The 21,028-nt window shown below is 44.0% G+C and overlaps 1 protein-coding gene across 4 annotated transcripts; it reads right to left on the bottom strand.

Moving 5' to 3' along the window:
- Positions 1-5,760: 5,760 nt before the first annotated feature.
- TXNL4A (thioredoxin like 4A) lies at positions 5,761-21,010 on the bottom strand. 4 transcript variants are annotated; one of them, XM_090039525.1, is made up of 6 exons: positions 20,866-21,010; positions 20,584-20,760; positions 17,720-17,799; positions 11,795-11,853; positions 8,519-8,622; positions 6,151-6,297 (listed from the first exon to the last, which is right to left on the bottom strand). In XM_090039525.1, exons 2-5 carry the CDS (start codon positions 20,734-20,736, stop codon positions 8,555-8,557), a joined length of 360 nt encoding a protein of 119 aa, XP_089895651.1. In that variant the 5' UTR covers positions 20,737-20,760; positions 20,866-21,010; the 3' UTR covers positions 6,151-6,297; positions 8,519-8,554. The 4 variants fall into 4 exon arrangements, with proteins under 4 accessions (XP_089895650.1, XP_089895652.1, XP_089895653.1 ...); XM_090039524.1 differs by lacking the exons at positions 11,795-11,853; positions 17,720-17,799 and having other exon boundaries at positions 5,761-6,297; positions 20,866-21,003; XM_090039526.1 differs by lacking the exons at positions 11,795-11,853; positions 20,584-20,760; positions 20,866-21,010 and having other exon boundaries at positions 5,761-6,297; positions 17,720-17,772.
- Positions 21,011-21,028: the final 18 nt, after the last annotated feature.

Here is a 21,028-nt window from a genome sequence, read left to right as displayed (position 1 = left end):
CTCCCTGCTTCACAGAAAGTAGTGAGTTATAGCAAACCCACCCTTGACCCAACAGATGCATCAAACTCCACTTTGGACCTAATTCAGGAGCAGCTGCCTGTCTGCAGCCTCTCTCCCCTAGCCCCTTCCTCACAGCTCTGGTGCTGTCTGCAGGATGCAAGGTGGGAGAAAGGAGAGGGAGATCTGGGCTGGGGTTTACCCAGCCTGCAGTGGAGAGGGAGCAGGTGTGTTGGAGCCCTCCACATTGGGAACACCAATCCACCCGTCCCCACTGTTGCATAGCTGACAGCATCAAGCTATGTGAAAAGAGAAAGTAAAAATGGGAGAGTATAAGAGCATTGTTTGGGAATGCTGGGATGAAGTCAGAAAGGCCACAGTGCAATTGGAATTGCAGCTAAGAAGGGACCTGAAGGGTAACAAGAAAGGTTTCTACAAGTATGTGAGTAACAAGAGAAAGGTGAGGGAAAGCGTGGGTCCCTTACTGAATGGGGGAGGCAACCTTGTGACAGAAGATCTACTACAGACCTCCCACTCAAAGTCCTGAGCTTGACCAGGAGTTCGCCCGGGAACTGACTGAGGCCGCTTGCTCCAGGACCTTGGTTGTCATGGGTGACTTCAATTACCCGGACATCTCGTGGGAAGATCGCTCAGCTAAATCCGAGCAGTCGCAAAGCTTTCTCTCGTGTGTGGATGACCTCTACCTGACTCAAGAAGTCTATGGGCCAACGAGAGGCAAAGCGCTGCTCGACCTGGTACTGGCTACAGGGAACGACCTAATCGGCGACCTAGCGATCGATGGGAAGCTGGGTGACAGCGACCACGAGCTGATCACCTTCACCATCCGCCGTAAAGCTGGCAAGTCAGTCAGCAACACAGAAGTCCTTGACTTCAGAAAAGCCGACTTTGACAAGCTCAAGAGGCTAGTCGGTCAGGCCCTCAGGGACCATGACCCCAGGGTGATGGGAGTTCAAGAAGAGTGGTTGCTCCTCAAGGAAGCGATCCTCAATGCACAAGCTAAATCTATTCCAACATGGAGAAAAGGCAGCAAGAAGGCACAGCAGCCTTCCTGGCTCTCCAGGGACCTAGCGGACCTCCTGTGGCTAAAAAGGAAAGCTTACAAAGGATGGAGGATGGGATTCACCTCCAAGGAGGATTGCTCCGCGCTGGTCCGGTCCTGCAGGGAGCAAACCAGGAAAGCCAGGGCTGCAACTGAACTCCAACTAGCTTCAGGCATCAAGGACAACAAAAAGTCCTTTTTCAGATATGTGGGGAGCCGGAGGAAAAGCAAGGGCAACGTTGGACCCCTGCTAAACCAGATGGGGCAACTGACAACTGACGCCCAGGAAAAAGCCAACCTATTAAATAGGTACTTTGCGTCAGTCTTTCATCAGTCACATGGGATGCCCATGCCTGCTATGGGACAGGGAGATCTGGGTGATGGGGATCCCCTACCCTCCATAAATGCTGACCTCGTGAAGGAACACCTTGAGAAGCTGGATACCTTCAAGTCAGCCGGCTCTGACAATCTGCACCCCAGGGTACTCAAGGAGCTGGCGAGCGTCATAGCCCAGCCCCTGGCACAGGTCTTTGAAAACTCCTGGCGCTCTCGTATAGTGCCCGAAGACTGGAAGAAGGCCAATGTGGTGCCGATCTTCAAGAAAGGCAGGAGAGTGGATCCGGCTAACTACAGGCCCATTAGCCTGACTTCTATCCTGGGGAAGATCTTAGAAAAGTTTATTAAGGAGGCCATCCTTGATGGACTGGCCCAGGGTAACATCCTAAGGGATAGCCAGCACGGGTTTGTTGCGGGTAGGTCTTGTTTGACCAATCTCATTTCCTTCTATGACCAGGTGACCTATCACCTGGACAAGGGAGAAGAGATTGATGTCATATATCTTGACTTCAAAAAAGCTTTTGATCTGGTATCCCATGATCACCTCTTAGCCAAACTAGCCAGTTGTGGCCTTGGCTCCACCACGATCTGCTGGCTGGGAAATTGGCTCCGTGGTCAGACCCAGAGGGTTGTGATTGATGGCAGTCACTCATCGTGGTGCCCTGTGACCAGTGGGGTCCCTCAAGGCTCTGTCCTGGGACCCATACTGTTCAACATCTTCATTAATGATGTGGACATTGGAGTCAGGAGTGGACTGGCCAAGTTCGCTGATGACACCAAACTTTGGGGCAAAGCATCCACGCCAGAAGATAGGCGGGTGATCCAGGCTGACCTGGACAAGCTCAGCAAATGGGCAGACGAGAACCTGATGGTGTTTAACATCAAAAAATGCAAGGTTCTCCACCTTGGGAGGAAAAACCTGCAGCACCCTTATAGGCTCAGCAGTACTATGTTGGATAGCACTACAAAAGAAAGAGACTTGGGGGTCATCATTGACCACAAGATGAACATGAGCCTGCAATGCAATGCTGCGGCTAATAAAGCGACCAAAACGCTGGCTTGCATCCATAGATGCTTCTCGAGCAAATCCCGGGACGTCATTCTCCCCTTGTACTCGGCCTTGGTGAGGCCGCAGCTGGAATACTGCGTCCAGTTTTGGGCTCCACAATTCAAAAAGGATGTGGAGAAGCTTGAGAGAGTCCAGAGGAGAGCCACGCGCATGATCAGAGGTCAGGAAAACAGATCTTACGATGACAGGCTGAGAGACATGGGACTCTTTAGCCTGGCTCAGGGGTGATCTGATGGCCACCTATAAGTTTATCAGGGGTGACCACCAGGATCTGGGGGAACGTTTGTTCACCAGAGCGCCCCAAGGTATGACGAGGTCGAACCGTCACAAACTCCTGCAAGACCTTTTAAGCTGGACATATGGAAGAATTTCTTTACTGTCCGAGCCCCCAAGGTCTGGAACAGTCTGCCAGTGGAGGTGATTCAAGCACCTACACTGAACACCTTCAAGAGTAAATTGGATGCTTATCTTGCTGGGATCCTATGACTCCAGCTGACTTCCTGCCCTTTGGGCAGGGGGCTGGACTCGATGATCTTCCGAGGTCCCTTCCAGCCCTAATGTCTATGAAATCTATGAAAAGGCTGAAGTGCTCAATGCCTTTTTCACCTGCCTTCACAGGCAAGGTCAGCTTCCAAACTACTGCACCAAGCAGCACTGTTCGGGGAGGATGTGAGCAGCTAGCTGGTGAAAGAACAAGTTAGGGACTATATAGAAAAGCTGGACATATACAAGTCCATGGGGCTGGATGGGATACACCCTAGTGTGCCAAGGGAGTTGGCTGCGATTGCAGAGCTGCTGACCATCATCTTTGAAAACTCATGGCAATTGGGAGAGGTCCTGGATGATTGGAAAAGGGCAACTATCATGCTCATATTTAAGAAAGAAAAAGGAGGCTCCAGGGAACTACAGACCAACCAGCCTCACCTCATTCCCCAGAAAAATCATGGAGCAGATCCCTCAAGGAATCCATCCCAAACCACTTGGAGAAGGTGATTAGAAACAGTTAGCATGGATTCACTAACCAGATTGCTTTCTATGATGAGACAACTGACTATGGATACTAGACCAATGGATGTGATATACCTTGATTTTAGCAAGGCTGTTGATATGTTCTCCCACAACATTCTTGCAGGCAAGCTAAGGAAGCATGGGTTGGATGAATGGACAGTAAGGTAGATAGAAGACTGGCTGAAGCATCCAGCTGAGAGTAGTAATCAATGGGCTCAATGTCTAATTGACAGCTGGTATCAAGTGGAGTGCCCCAGGGGTCAATTTTTGTTCAGTATCTTCATCAATGACCTGGAAGATGGCAGAGAGTGTATAATTGGCAAGTTTGTAGATGACACGAAGGAGGGGGGAGGAGTAGTAGATATGCTGAAAGGTAGGGCTAGGATTCAGAGTGACCTAGACAAATTGGAGGATTGGGCCAAAAGGAATCTCATGAGGTTCAACAAGGACAAGTGCAAAGCGCTGCACTTAGGATGGAACAATCCCATGCATCAAGTACAGGCTGGGGGATGGCTGGCTGGGCAGCAGCTCTGCAGAAAAGGATCTGGGGGTTACAGTGGACAATAAACTGGATATGAACCAACAATGTGCCCTTGTTGCCAAGAAGGCTAATGGCATATTGGGCTGCATTGGTAGTTTTGCCAGCAGGGCAAGGGAAGTGATTATTCCCCTCTATTCAGCACTAGTGAGGCTACATCTGGAGTACTGTGTCCAGTTTTGGGCCCCTCACTACAGAAAGGATATGGACCAGTGGAGGGCAACAAAAATGGTGAAGGGGTTAGGACATGTGACTTCTGAGGAGAGGCTGAGGGAACGGGGTTTATTTAGTCTAGTGAAGACTCAGAAGGGATTTAATAACAGCCTTCAACTACCAGAATGGGGGTTCTAAAAAGAGGATGGAGATACTGTTCTTAGTGGTGGCAGGTGAGAGAACAAGGAGCAACAGTAGTTTAGGTTAGATATTAGGAAGAATTTTCTCACTAGGATAGTAAAACACTGGAACAGGTTACCCAAGAAGATGATGGAATCTCCACTGTTGGAGGTTTTTAAGATCCAGCTAGACAAAGCTTTGGCTGGGATGATCTAGTTGGGGATGGTCCTGCTTTGAGCAGGGGGTTCACTAGACAACCTCCTGAGGTCCCTTCCAGCCCTAATTTTATATGATTCCATGATTATTAAGGAATCAAGGGAGGGAGAGGAAGAGAGATTCAACAGGCTCAGATATATAGTTTCAAAAGTTGAGTAGCAAATAGCAAGTTAGGTCACCAACTGGGAAATGAAACTTAGTTGGCTCTACCCAGGAATGAATGAGGTTCTTGTCCCAGGGCCTAGCACAGTATCAAGGGAGACCTACAAGACCCAGAAAAAAGGAGGGGCAGGGGGGAAAGGTGTCAAGTGTATTAAAGGCTGCCTACAGAACAGGAAACCATGAATCTCTTCAGATTCTATTTTAGTACAATTTTAACCTTTAATCTCCCAGACTTTGTAATTTCCCCAATATAAAAAACTTCTTTTTTTTATGACCTATACGTAGATCGGCGATTCTAATCCAGGGTACTATGGGTGCCACAAAAGGTTAGCACTGTTAAGTTTACAACATGATTGACACAGTAAATCCATTCAAATAGAAATCCATAGCTGTGGTCTTTCTAAGTTCTTTGCAACAAAAAAAAAAACAAAACAAACTGCTCTGTTTTCTGTAGGCAAAAAAAAGAATGAAAACTAAGAACATTTCTAAGGGGTGTCTCAAGTGTAAAAAAAAATTGAGAGCCACTGATGTAGATGAATTACTAGTATAAAACAAAGAGTAACAGACTTCAAGGGTATTACTTCAGAAATGCACAACAGTCCTGGTCTTGCATTTGTTTCTGTAGTGCCTATAAAAATTAACAGGACTTTTGCTGTTATAACCTCTTTGCACCACACATAGAACATTCCTATGTAGAAGGTAATCAATAATGTGCTAGTAATGAAAAAACCATAAGCACTGGAATCTGACCTTTGTAAATCAATTTCATAATAGGACATTATACTAAACGTTTTCTTTTTTGAAGAAGAAAAAGGGAAATGAAATTAAGAATAACAATTTTATTTCCAGAGAATTTTGTCTGCTTAGTATTTCACATCTTCTTAGTTCTAGTGATTTCTCATACTTACTGCCAGGCAGTAATAAACTACCAAGAACAAGCCACCTTGATACAAGTGATAAAAAACAAGCTCACTTCAAGAGGTACACCTTTTTAAACTTGTTTTGATACCTTAAGAGAATGCACTAAAGGCAAGACAAGAACAACATCCGTAATTGGTTTATTCCACCAAAAAGCCATACTGTTTTCCAACATAAATTCATTTGAACTCTTTTTCCCTATATCTGAGATTTTTACTTTTTTTTTTTTTTTACAAAAATACATCATACCGAGGCTGACATTTGAGAGTTTAATTTTTTTAATCCAAAAGAATAATCCAGCTATATTTTTGCAGTCAAATAGTTCCAGACTTCATGTCTTCTATTTTCTCAAACTGAATTTGACAGCTTTTAAATAAGAGTTCAAACTATGTCCACAGTAAAAAAAAAATATTGATCTTCACATCTTATATACAAAAGGGATAGTTTGGCGACTGTGGAGGTGGTCTAAAAGAAAATGTCCAAGAATATCAGTACCTATACTTGGTAGAATAGTCTTTTGGTGACACTACCAGACCTCTACCTTTACGGGCTCCTCTATAAACTGTTTCTATAATGTCGATCATTTCTTGCTTGTCTTCCATTGCCCAATTAATTTTGTTGTTGTTACCTGTTCCTAAATCAATCATGATGTGTTTGTTCCTGTAAGAAGAAAGCAAATACCAGTCAATACGTTGCACCGCCCCCTTCTGAAGTATAAACTTACTTGTCTTGAAGAATTTCATAGAATTCAGTTCCACTATACGTAGCTCTTTCAACATATCCTTGCAGGTCAGTCAATAAGCCTAACTCTGAAAATGGCAGAGCTTATGTACCATTGTAATACTGAAGCTGAAACTTGTAATGTTTTAACTTTAGGAACAGAAAAATAAGGCATAAAGATAACCCTCCTCAAGATTATTAATTACTCAAAAAATAGTTATTTATCTTTAAGAAGATAGATTTAATACTGTATTTGATTTTGTGGTAACAGGGTACAAGTACCTCTCAAAACCAAATTTAGCACAATTTAGTCAATTAAAAGGAGACCTAACACCCCCCAAAAATTGAATTTTCTTTAACGTTTTAATGGCATTGTTAAAATTACATTAAAAATAGTTTCTTTCCTTAGATTCAAGCTCTGACATTTCCTAAAGTACGGTGAACATAAAATATTATGCTAGCAGTTGGTCTATTCACTTTGAAGTGATCAGGATGCTTTTATTGCCCAAAGATGCTAAAAAGTACAACCACAAAATGTGATGATCACACAAAGTATTTTGTTTTTTGTCTATGTCCTTTAAATGTAACTATATGTCCAAGTTTATTTGTCATTTTACCAAGTATTGGCAAATGTAGAGGACTTCACTAGAAGCCAAGTTATTTCTTCTGCGATATACAGAAACTATTAGACACTTGTACAGCTAACATTTAAAATGTAAATGTTTTAGTTTTATGACTTTTTACATTTTTAGATATTCCATACATCTGACTTGTAAAATCAGATGCTGTATGTACACAAACGTGCAAGTTTCTAATTTTAGAGGAACAGTGTTGTGTTCATATGGATAGCTGGAAGGAAAAAAAAAAATGTTTTCTCAAATTTCATGGGCAATAAATCCAAGAATGGCTTCTGCACACAAAGGGACAGTTAAAAAAAAAAACAAACAAAAAAACAAAAAAACCCAACAGAAATACCCCACATTATTAAGATTCCAACTTGATGGAAGTGATTCAGGTTGCTTAAGCTGGATGGCATATTTCCATGACACAAAGCCAATGAAAAAACAAAAAAACTGAATACAGAATGTTATGCAGTTATAAGACAATAAACATTTAACTTTCCACTACAGTGAGATTCTACCAGAGAGAAAATTTAGCACCAAGTGAAGGTTTTATTTGTAGTGTCAGCTCAGTTCATGAAGTGCTGTTTTTAATTCACAGGACTACAAATTTAGTAGCAACCAGCCTCGTCATCAACTTGACCAAAGATTTTTATCAGGATGTTAAATTAGATCAAATGCAGAGTGGCTCTTGTCCCAGTTAATATGTTATTATTAGAGATGCACTGATACATCAGTCAGATATTGGATCACCACTGATATAAAAAAAAAATTTACTGTATAGGAAATCAGCCTGATGTGGCCGATAAATGCCCGTGCAGCCACAGAGCAGCACACAGGCAGCGAGGAGCACAGCCCGGCAGCTTGGAGAACTGCATGCAGCTGGTAAGTCTGTTGCGATGGAAAGGGAGAGAAGGGGTATAGGGGGCAGATCAATGGCACTCACAGTGAGGGAGGGAGTGGGGCTGGAATAGGTGCTGCCCAGCTGGGGTAGGGCGGGGCACCCAATAAAGCTGCAGATAGTCCATGGGGCATGGGCTCCCACTGCTGCACACACCCTGGGAGGGCGTGGGGTGGGGGGAAGAACATGCCCCCAGATCTGTGTGGGGTGAAGCAGGCTGCAGCTGCCCCCCCCATTCCCTGGACAAGCCGTGGCTCCATCCCTCATCCCGCCCCAGCTGGGCAGCACCTGCCCCAGCCCCATTCCCCTCCCTCACTGTAAGGGGCCTTGTTCTGCCCTCCCCGCCACCCTTCCCTCACAACAGACTTACCAGCTGGATGCAGCTGTATTGGAAATCGGATCAATATTGCCAGATAGCCTATTTTTTAAGGAGGCATATCTGTATCGGCCCCCAAAAGCTTGGGAGTTATTATTATGCACTCCTAGTTGTTATTTTTACATAAAACAACATTTCCCCATAATAAATTGTTAAATATTTTCATATACTTGTCAGCATACAAAAGACAAAAATGCATTGCCTTAGTTATAATACAAAACCCAGAATTATTTCTACAGTATAACTTAATTGGGTAAGACATACCTAAAGAAAAACATGACTGTACAGGGATCATACAACTCATACATCTTGTTGAAATCTGGTACTTCTGTAATGTCCACAAGATAAATAACAGCAAAATTTTTCACCTGGACAAGAAAAAACACAAAATACCAATATATGAACAAATAAATACCACTAGCAAGTTGTTGTTTTTTTTAAATGGTGACAGATTTTATATAAATGTTTACATTATTGCAATATTAATTGTGCCCAGTGTTCATTGGTAAATTAGTTTGATCTCTTTTTTCTTGTTGCCTTTGCCAATTACTTAACAGATTAGAAAATACACACTATACTAATATTAAAGAAAGGCGGAATTCACAGCCAGCACCAAAAGAAAAATGGCTTACTAAAACTGTTATATACACACCCCATAATACCCACCTCTCCATTGCATACCTCATTTAATAAATACAAATATTTAACGAGTGCGGTAGCAATGGCTGTGATTAAACACATCAACCTTAACTCCATATTTTCAGTGGTAAGTTCTAGAAGCTTTCACATAAGCTGGAGTTTTTCTACATTCTCTAATTAAAAAAAAAAAAATCTGAGCAAATATGCATCAGCTCTTACTGAGCAGGACAGTAGGAAAATATTAGCCTCATTAAAAACTGAAGCTTTTTTTGACCAATGGAAGTTGTAGAATCTGACATGCAAATAATTCTTCCTGAATGCATCTACATATGCAATTCATGAGATGCAATAAGCTCTGGAGCAGTTCAAGCCACTGCTCCCAGGAGCAGAGCCTACATGTGTGCCTGGGACAGCAGCAATTTTAGCTGGGGCAGAGCAGGCCCCCAGCTGGCTGGGCTGACTGGATGCAACGTACTCCCTGCAGTCAGTATCTACAGGTGCATTTCAGCGCAGTAAAGTACTCTGCTGTAAGATAGTACTGTCTCCAAAAGTACTATCCTACAGCAGAATTAAGTAGTTTACTGTGCCCCAAAACAGATTCATGTACAGACCATGACGCTTTACTGTGGAGCTAATTAGCCCATGTACATGTAGATTACACCCCCCAAGAAGTGATTTTACAAATGCCACTGAAAATAGATTTTTACCTGTCTGAGTTACTACTGAGAAAAAGCCACACATTCTACATGTACACAATATTTAATTTTTTTAAAGTTAAGTTTGTGGGTAACTTCACTCCATTAAGAAAACTATTGCCAACTGAAAACTAAGCACAGTATACAAACTGATATATTTGAGAGATTAAGTCAGTGGAGACATATTTAACAATGATATGTGTATACAAGAATGAAATATATTAAGAGATGATACATCTGTATCTAAATTACAGCCAATTTTGAGAATGGTGTTTGATCCTTTATTTACATGGTACTGTAATCTAGAAGAATGAGAGAAGAGTCAGGGTTGGGAGAACATTTTTTTGATTCCTTTGGATCAGACTGCAAAATTTCTCTCTCCAGATAATGGAATCTATAAGAATATCTCCCCAAGCTTAAATATTTTTCACAGTATTTGTGATTTTTCAGACAACCCCCAACTGGAAATAGGATGTGATTAAACTAGAAATTACATTAAAAATGTTTAAAAACTAATCAAAATATAAATTCCACAGAAAAATTCATCTGGTATACTCTGAAATTACACATTTTTTAAAAAGTCTGCATACACAGGTGCTGTAATTAGGAAAGTACTGTGATTTTTAAATTTGTTTCCAGATTCTAGAACTATTTGGTATATATTATGAACCAAAATAAAAATTAAAGCTTAGGAGTTTCAAATCATTTCCTGTTCATGAACTTCTGTACACAAAACCAAAAGTTTGTTAGCACAGTTCACTTCTGACATATGATCATGTTTCTATTTTAGTGAGCCAAAGTTGTTTGCAATTATTTTATACAATTTATCACCTTAAATGCCACTGCAAATATAACAAGTACTAATACTCTAACAGTGCACATTGCATTACAGTTCAGGTGCAATTTTCTTTTGGGAAATTCTTTATAATGCACATTTACATGAAAATACAATTTCTACAACCCACCAAAAGTAATCCTTGGATAAGTTAATAGTGCCTGCTTTAACAGGTGGTTACTGCGAGGTATACACAGGGCACGGGTAGATTTCACCACTACATCGCCATAGCAGTGCATTATAACTGCAGAGCATGCTACTATGGCAACATAGCTGGCAATCACGTGTAGACCTGCATAATCGTGACATTGCTGTAGGTGTGCCATATGGCAATATAGCACGTTGCTACATCACTGTAGGGCAACATGTAGGTATGCTCGAAGTGTCTGTATTTTCTGAACTATACAAGTATGCCATTTAAAAAGATTCATTTTAACACAAGAACTTAAAGCAATAAAAAATACCTTCTATCAAACTGATATATTGTTGCTTCTCTAGCATGTAGTCACGAGCTGGTCTCCTTTCCTAAAATTTCAGATAACTCTTCTTTGTTTTATGAAGCCAAGAACTTTTACTGAATAGTAAACAGGAGTGCACGGCTAGAGATTTTTTGAACCGATACTGATGACCGATATTTAAGAAGCCATATCAGCTGATACCAATCTGATTGCCAACATGCAGCTGGGCAGCTTGGAGACCAGTGTTGGGCTGGTAAGTCTGGTGTGGGGAAGGGGTAAATTGAGGCCCCCTCAGTGAGGGAGGGAGTGGGGTAGGGGCAGATGCTGCTCAGTTGGGGCAGGGTGGGGTGTGGGATGGAGCTGCAAGCAGCTCATCTGGGGGGCTCAAGGAAGGAAGGGTACAGCTTCCACCCTGCACACACCCTTGGAGGGCACCCTTGGGGGGAGGAAGTGTGCCTCTGGATCTGTGGGGTGAGGGTGAGCAGCCACTTTGGGCTGGGGCTGTGCCAGGCTCTTCCCAGCAAGGGGCTAGGCGGGAGCGGGGCTATGGGGGGGAAATGGGGGAGGCTGCAGCCACCCCAAAATTCATTGTAGCTCCCCCAATGCCCCCTCCCAGCACTGCCACCATGCACCCCTGACCCAGCCAAGCCCCCTGCCAGAAAGAGCCCAGTACAGCCCCCAACCCCAGCTTGCAACTGCAGCCTGCCCTGCCCCACATGGATCCAGGGGCACATGGCTCCCATGCCCTCTTGGGGTGCATGCAGCAGCAGGAGCCATTCCCCTCATCCCATGCCCACACTGCCCCAGCTGAGCAGCGCCTGCCCTAGCCCCACTCCCTCCCTCATCATAGGGGCCTCCATTTGCACTCCCCATGCCCATTTCCTCCACCCACCCTTTCCCCCACACCACTTACCAGCCCAACACTGGTGTCCAAGCCAGTGGGCTGAGCTCCTGGTTCCATGCATGCTGCAGCTGTGAACACACATGGGGCATTTATTGGCCACATCAGGCAAAGAAAGCCGATTGTCGATGCTTTCAATTTTCCCTATATCAGTGCACCTCTAATAGTAAATAATAAATACCCATTTTTTTAAAAAGATGAACTTATTCTGGACATCACAGCAAAGCATATATGGATTTTACCACCATAATCCAGAAACCTCATGAACATTAATTTAATTTACCCTACTAACACCTCACTTATTAGAGAAAAAGCAGAGGAGGATACAGTGCTGTGATCTTCTACCAGGATGCCACAGTACCCTGAGATCTTTTCAAGGGCATTGCAAGGTGCCACACTATGGTAGCACTGTTAGGTGTGCATAAAATAAACCCAGGGATTTCAGCTAGGAATCCTTAGCATTAAAAGCATTTTGACCTATTGCAGTCTGAGTTCTTTGCAACAGAAGAATTGTTCCATTATTATTCTGTAGTCAGACAGGTTGAAAACTTAAGAGCTGGCATTCTTCAAGCAGTGCCTCGAGTCTACATGTGTCAGAGGGGTTTTATTTTTTTCACCTTCCTCAGAAGTACTGAGGGTTGGCTGCAGCCGGGGCTGGGGATTTTGACTGGTGTGTACCAGAACTCCTGTTGGGACTTAAACATTGAGATCCCTACCTATAGGGTCTTGCTTCTTTCTCAGCTTAGGGTCAGACTTGTGGTCATGAAGGAATTTTACACTGTAGTCAGATTGGTAGGGACTGTGGGGGGTTTTGCCTTCCTCTGTTGGGGTTGCGGGTAATTGCTCTCTTCCTTGGATCTCTTAAGTCTATTTAACAACCCTCATAGCAGCAGGAAATTATCTATCATTATTACCCTGCTTTACCCATGTCAGATTAGGGTGTTATTTTGTGTTGCTGCATCAGGGTCAACTGTAGTTTTACTAATAGGTAGACAATGAGTTTGTATAGGATGGTTTGTATAGGGATGCTCCTGCCTCTGGCCAGGGTTGGACTACGTGACCTTTGGAGGTCCCTTCCAGCTCTGTTTCTATAATACTAAAAAGGTTGAGAACCACTGATATAATGACTTGCCCAAAGTTTGAGGCAGAACTCAGACCCCAAGTCTCAGTCCAGTGTTTTAACCATGAAACTACCTTTCTTTGCCTCTTGTTTTCTCCATGTCCTCTACTTCAAACCTGGCAATATGTTTTTAAGCAGACTCTGGAATGAGAAATTAATGCTTTACAGCACCTGACCAAAGAATCAGAGCTATGTTAGTTGTAAACTTGTAGGGACAGGGACTAACATTTTGTGATATACACTGTACAAACAGAACAATCACATCCTTCTAAGTAGGACAGTATTACTCTTGTACTACACGAAGCTGGTCCTCTAACATTTCAAGATAGTGCCTGATAAATCAAACCATAAGAACAAGAAATTAGCTAGTAACCATAAACATATAGACAGGAATCAATAAATCAAATTCCAGTGAGATTCTTTAGTTTACATCAAATCTTTTTTGCTGGTACTATATCAAATTCAATTTTAAAACATTTATTTTTGAAGAATATACAAAAACAAAATGAGATACTTAGATAGCTAAAACTATTCAATGAAGATATCTATAGACATGAATGAAAATCTTAGTACCAATATTCAAGTGCAGTGCGGCCTAAGTAAAAATTCTTGCAGTAGTTTCATTTAATCACTGGAACTTCTGAGAAAGTATTTCCTTGTAGACCACAGGGACTAATGTAAAGTGTTGCATAATCTGGAAATAAAAACACTACCGATGAGATTTGTAGCATGTCATTTGTCCAAAGACCTTTTATACCTCCACCTAACTTTCAAGTGAATTCGGATTTTAGTGAGTTGACTAAAACTGTTAGTTTGTAAACTGACACTGCACATTATACAAATATTGAACTCAAAACTATTAATTCCTAATTGTAGGACTTTCATGGAAACAGTGAATTAAAGTGATACTGGAATATGTGTATAGAGATCTATAGAGTACACAAAGAAACAGTCTTATCTGGGTATTCTGAATAAGGCATTTATCTGAATAATAACCATGAAGAACTTCAATAGACCCCCTGGAAGAATGTATCTGTACCTTTATTTTCCTTTCCAAGAAAAGTCTGAGAGGCTATGCAAATCCTAAGGTAAAATACAATTTTTGTCAATATATAATCCTGCCCTCCCAAACATTAACAGCTCAATGAAGTTAAGCAAAAGAAAAAAAAAAGAGAAAAGTTGGATATTTTCTCTATTTTACTGGGTCACTTTAGCTCCTGTTGAATGTGTTAAGAAGGCTTATAATTCTTATTGCATTTATCAATCCCTTTCCCAAAAAATTATATTATACCTCATGTATCGTTTATATAGCAATACAAGAACAAGTAAAACTGATTATCCAATTTCTAAATTAATTCAAATGTTGCTAGTGGAAACAAGCCTGTACTTTTTTGTTGGGATCCCAAATACATTACAAAATTAAGTTTCTGAATTAAGCTTGAACTACACAGTGTAAATGCGGTTTAAGCTGTTACACGTGTTCTGGGACCTGTGCTGTGAGCCGTGTGGATACTGGAGTGCACAGAGCGGGCACTGCATGCAGCATAGTTCAGCTAGAAGAGCAGCCATGCTGCATGTAATGGTCACCCCAGCTGGACTGCGCTGCATGTGACAACCGCCCCAGCAGTTTCAGGACTGTGCTGCATCTGGAACCTGCTCCAGCCAGCCGAAGACCTGTGCTGCATGCAGTGCCTGTGAATGCCATATAAAGCACAGGTCCTGGACTAGCTGGAGAGGGCACTGTGTGCAACATACATCCCAGGGCAGGTGTTATGCGTGGTACAGTCTGGCCACAGCGGCCACCATTTGCAGCATGGCTGCCAATTTGCCCAGACAGTGACATATGTAGTGCCCATTTCAACCATTCTGAGATCTGTGCCACACAGCACAGGTCCCAGATGGACTGGAAATGATTATTAAATCTAGTAAGCAGAGTGAGAGGCAGGGGAAAAGAAAGGGGGATGTTGAGGGCATCTGTCAGCTGGATCTGGCCTGTGGACCAGTCCTGTGCCATGGGCATGTGTCGTCCCCACATACGTCTGATCAGACGTAGGGGCAGGACCGGGGCCAGATGATGGGACTCTGTGGGCTCTATGTTTAACACCCCTGCCATAAAGCCCAGACGGGCTCCAGGAACAGAATCCAGAACTAGAGACTCCTACCTTCCTGTTACATGCAACCTCTGAATATACCACAACTGTAGTTCTCCAATGCAGATAGAGTGGTGGGGTAATTTACTGAGCTCAGAAACATCTCTTATGTTCCCACAGGACAGCATATTGCTGAGATACTATACCGTTCTCCATGTGTTACCATCCAAACAAGAAACAGTATAACTACCTTAGTATAATGCCACAGACTGGCTAAGTCACTCAGAGCCAAAAAATTGTGGATCTGTGACAACAACTGCTTGTTAAAACAGTAACTTTTATCACAGGAAGCTTCCTGGGACAAATTTTAAGTGTGGACAGGTATTTGGCTGCAGCACCTCCAATCAGCTCTTAACATTGTAGGGGACACCCAGGCAGCCCTCTCACCCTTGTTGCCCTATGGCAAGGTTGATAGGGCTCTGTTCAAATAGTGCCAGCAGCAGTTGATGACGGGGGTAGGGATAGGGAGGGGGTGATGATCAATCAGCCTGTGCCATCGCAGAAATCTCACCTGGCAGCAGCCAATTAAAGCACTAAAGCCCATAAAAGGACCAGCAGCTTTAAAGGGCTCATGGGGCAGCCCAAAACCAGCTCCAGCCAGCTCTCAGGCTGTCCAGGAGCTGGGAACTTTAAGGGGCTTCCAAACCTGTCAGGTGACCTGGGCAAGGGGAATTATGGAGCAGCCTCTATTGCCCCCTGGCTAGAGAGCATACCTTTGTGTAGTTGGGGGTAGTACATATGTGGTCACCAATATATTGCTTTTTGTTGTTTTTGCGTTTTGTTTTGCTACAAACAGGTGCAAATATATATATTGCTTCCAACTTGGGAGGTAACATGCACGTAGCTAACTCGGGTAACTCCATACAATACCTTGCACCAACTTAAGGCTACAGTAAGGCAGCTACAGTATATTATTTCTAGTTCTGGCTCTGTAAATTGCTTTGTGCTATCAAGGGGTACCTATACACGAGCAGCGAAGCTGTCCCAATGTGCACTGGAGCAGGCTTGACTAATTGAGTCTGCTGGAGCACGGCAGTTACTGTGCTCCAGCAGACTCCAGTATCTTGCGTATCAGCATCCCTTAGTTTAAAAATGGCAGTGGGGGTGCTTTATAAAGTGGGGACGCTGGTACGTGAGATGCTCCGGGTGCTTTAATTAGAGTGGCTCTTGGAGATGCTTGAATTAAAGCACTCCCCTTTCCCCCCAGAGCACATATACAAACACCTAGGATGGGCCACAGTTCAAATAGGCTGAGAACCACTGTGTTATGAGAAGTACAACCAAGGAGGAAAACAGGATACTAAGCCTGCTGTAGTGATAGACCAGGTTAAGGAATCCTCATCCAAGTTAAGGAAATCTAATGGATTTTCATTTTCTGGGCTGAAAGAGGCTGCAAACAATCGAGGAACAGCACTGCATGAAACTGTCTAGCAACCCCTCCGATTAAAGTCCCATCTACATTTGTATAAAACTCTTCTATAGCTGAAGTTGCTTTAAGACAGCTGGAAGATGTATATGAATATTGCAAGCTACAATAGGTTACAAAAAAAAGCTTGAAACTGGGATCTACTGTAGGATACAGTTGTAAGAAGTGCATGGCATATTGTCCATGCTGGCCAACTAAACTGTTTTAAAAGTCTTAAGTTAGGTTTTAATACAAACATGGTTAAGATACAAGTTGGACTGCACTTAACAGAAATTTCTAACTTTCTTAGGCTTATCAAAGCCTAAGAAATAGTGAAAGAACAGGACAGTTAGAGGGTTGGGTTAATTTAAAGGGAAATTTTGGGAGGTTCTAAAAGCATGAAGAGGGTGTACTAACAGAAAGCATAGGAGAAAATGAGGAGACAAAAGTTTTATAATACAGCAACATGCTTTGGATTACCTCAAACTTTAAATATGAAGAGATTTATAAGCATTAGACTGATGTGATTAACAATTTATGTGTCTTTTTTGGCTGAATACCAACAGTATTGATTGCACTTCATTTATCAAATCTCTTTCCCCCCTCTTACATTAACTCTTGCTGTAGTTTTTGCCTCTGAGTAACAAACAAATGGCCACTGCTTGAGTAGTTCTCGTTACTAATCTTACTTTTAACCATTGTTGCGTAACAAACTGTAGGACTGAATCTAAAACTGTTTTATTTATTTGTATAAAAATTAGAAAAGTTCCATGCCTTTGGGGCTCACAAAAATTGAAGGCCCCTCTTAAAACAGCCCTTTGAAAAGCATTTCAGATATCTTCAAGATATTTTAAGACTATTTTACATTGTTTTGCTTTGACAAGCTTCTACTTAAAAGTGGATCTCAGTATAAAACATATGTATTGTGAGATTTTCAAAAGGAAATGAGTCATCAGTATGCACAGCGCCAAACTAAATGCTTACTTCAATTGCTAGTAACAGATTTCTACTTTGTATTTTAGAATTTTGCTATATGGTTCCCAAGACATTCAGATTAATAATGTTAAACTCTGTTCTGATTACAGAGTACCCCAAAACATTACTACTTCCTAAAACATGCTGCACATTTAAAAAAAAAGTTGCACCTGGATATTAAGTGTAATACAGCTACATTCTCTCCAAATGTAGCATGCAACTACAGCACATTAACATTTTGAATTATATTCTAGTAAAGCACCTGTGCAATTGGAACTTTTACTCACTCTTTACAACAGCTGCGAGATCCAAACATGGCTCGTAAGCAAGAGGATGAGGAAGGATCCCCCCCTTTAATCTGCCATTTCTGCAGGGGGAGATTTTTAAATAAAAAGTTACAATGATCTTTTCTCCTCCACAATCAAACGTAAATGCCAGTATGCCTTCCAAACTGCCAAGAGTCCTGCCAAAGACAGATACTAACACTAATCCCACAATATTTAAGAGAAGCATATGATGCATACAAAATACCAGGAAGCTGTTAAAAAAATCCCTAAACTAAACTTTATTATATCTCAACACTTGGAACAGGTACAGTAGCCTTACCAGAGTGCCCCTAAGAACACTGTGCAATGACTAATACAGAAACATCTTCACATACGGTTATACTGTAAAAAAAGGCACAATACTTTCTGAAAATAATTAATGACTGCCATCTGACACAAATTCAGATAATATTCCTTTTTGTTCTGGTTCTTTTCATCTATGTTTTATTTGAGTTTGCTGACAGTTCTGCTTACTTGTACCACTGTGCAGCAGCACAGGACATGTTAAGAGAGGCTGTACAGTGAATCACCTATTTACATAAACAATACTTAATTTCGCTTCAGTATCTAAACTGCTTAACAGGAGACTCATAGGGTGTTGCTCTTCCATTTGGAAAAGCTTCACAGATTGGCACAACATGCCCAGATTTTCAGTAAGTTTTACAAAGTCTGAATACAGTCCATTACTGAATGCTTAGTGAAGTACAGTCTACTCCCAGGCTTTTAAGTTGCTGGAAGCGTTTATTTAAAGGCATGCCAAAGTGTGTCAATATTTTAAACTATTCCAATTAAAAAGTTGCCAGTGTATTAATGTTACATTCTCTCACTTAAAAGGAATAATGAACTTATCTATAATGTTACTACTAGTTAGGTTGCACACATGCTTGTTTCCCTTTGCAGATTAAGCTATTAAATCCAGGGGCGCACTAATAGAGACTTTTTGGGCTGATACCAATGGTCTACTTTTAATGAGCTATATTGGACAATACTGATCTGATTGCTGACATGCAGCCAGGCAGCTTGGAGAGTAGCGCCTGGCTGGTAAGCCTGTTATGGGGGGCACGAAAGGTGGGAAGGGAGTGGGGCTGGGCGCGGGATGGAGCCGTGAGCTGCTCATCTGGGAAGCACATGGAAGGCAGCTCCTGCCAGTGCACGCATGGGGGGGGAGGGGGGCATATGCCCCTGGATCTGTGCACAGGACATGGGTGGGCGGCTGCTGCAGGCTGGGGCAGCGCTGAGCTCTTCCCGGCGGGTTGGGCTAAACTGTGTTTGGCAAGGGCGGCAGTGGTGATTGGAGGGGAGCTATGGGGGGAGGAGGAGATGGAGCCACCCCAAAATCTGCCATAGACCCGATCCCAACACCGCCACTGTCCACCCTGAATGCAGCCCCAACCTAATCCCCACCACCAGGAAGAGCCCGGCGCTGCCCCCAGTGACTGCCTGCCCTTGCCCTGTGCCCAGATCCGGGGACACATGCCCCACCATACCCTCCCAGTGTGCCAGCAGTGTCAGGAGCTGCTACTCCTTCCCCACGTCCTTCAGCCGACCTGCTGGCGGCTCCATCCTGTGCCATGTTCCAGCTGTGCAGCAGCTTCCCCTGCCCCAGCCCCACTCCTGCCCTCACCACGGGGGCCTCAATCTGACCCCCCTCATGCCCCTTCCCCCACAACAGACTTACCAGCTAGACCAAGCTGCGCTCCACGCTGCCAGGCTCTGCTCCTGGCCGCCTGCATGCTGTGCTGCAGCTGTGTGCATGCACAGGGCATTTATTGGCAACATTATCAGCCACATCAACCAAAAAAAAGTAAATTGCCAATACTGTCAATTTTCCTTATATTGCTGCTGATCCAAGATGGGGCCCATGTATTAGTGTACCACTAATTAAATCCTTATCTATTAACAACAAATATAAATCAATGTTTGAATTTAACTGCACTGTTTCCATTTAACTGAATGTCAAAGAACATGTCCTTTCTTGGTAGCTGATGAAATGAGTTCTTGCTCTCATGAAAGCTTATGTATCTCTGATTTAGTTAGTCCAGGGGTGTCAAACTCATCGGGTGCCATGGGCCAAATGAAGGGTGAGGGGCTGGTCCACTGGCTGGATGAATGGAGCAGGACCGATCCATGGGCCAGACCAGGCTTGCAGACCAGCCCTGCATGCTGAAACCAGCATGAGAGTGAGCACAGGATGGGCTATGCATGCAGTGGGTGCCCTGGACTGGCTGCATGCAGCATGAGCCCTAGACTAGTCATGCACTCTGCAAGAAGCACATGCCCAACACAACCCCATATGCCACACGCCATTTTGCCCTGGCCTTATGTGCCGCATGCAGGGTTCAGGGCTGACCCAGTGCATGCAGCGCACAGCTCCTGGGTCCGCTCCAAGACCCGCAGGCAGCACCATGGGGCAGCTGACGGGACTCCGCGGACCAGCTCAATTCTGCAGGCCCTATATGTGACACCCTTGAGTTAAACTGTCCAAGTGGGGGCCAAGTGCTTTGGTAGGCATGCCATAAATGAGACCCGCACCTGCCACAAGTGGGACTCTAATCCTTTTCCCAATTTGCTGCTCTGCTTTCCGCTCCCTGCCTGCTCCCACACTCTGCCTTTTGTTCCCTGCCTAACCTGCCATGTACCACACATGGAGCCTGCCCGTGCCACAGGTTGGCCCCACCACGTCTATCCGGTGCATCTCTCCCCTGCCTCCTGCCAGAACGTGCTGGGCAAGGGCAGGAAATCCACCATCCCGCAGACAAATGATTTGGCAACCAACAAAGTGCCTGAGGCCACGTGGCCTCTGCCAGGCGCCAGCCCAAGCCCACCTTCTCGGCGATGCTGTACAACACCTCGTCCATCTTCATGCATGTGGGATCCCAGTCGTGGCCGAAGCGGATGACCACCACGCGGTCCTCCTCCGACAGGATGGCCTGGTCCACCTGCCAGCCATTGTGCAAGTGCGGTAGCATGTACGACATCGCGGCGGCCGACCTGTGCGGGGCCTGCGGACCACAGGGAAGCGCATGAGGGGGGAAATCCCGCGTGCCCGCCCCTCCCCCAGACCCCCCCCCGCGCCCTTCTAGCACGTCCCGCCCCGGGACACCGACCTCCGCCCCCGGCCGCGGAAAAGACGCAGCCGCGCCGCAACAGCGCCGCCCCTAGGGCCAGAGCGAGACCCAGAGCCCGTACTCCGACAACTTAGGAGGCTGGAGCGGAAGTGACGCAAGCGCGTTTCCGGGCCCGGCGTGAAGGCAACAAAGGAGCGTTTCC

The sequence above is a fragment of the Crocodylus siamensis genome, chromosome 3, assembly GCF_052110815.1.
Source record: "Crocodylus siamensis isolate JL-2025a chromosome 3, ASM5211081v1, whole genome shotgun sequence".
NCBI classification, from domain to species: Eukaryota; Metazoa; Chordata; order Crocodylia; family Crocodylidae; genus Crocodylus; species Crocodylus siamensis.
Note: the sequence above shows the minus strand (reverse complement) of the source record. Positions and strands in the feature narration are given on the sequence as shown.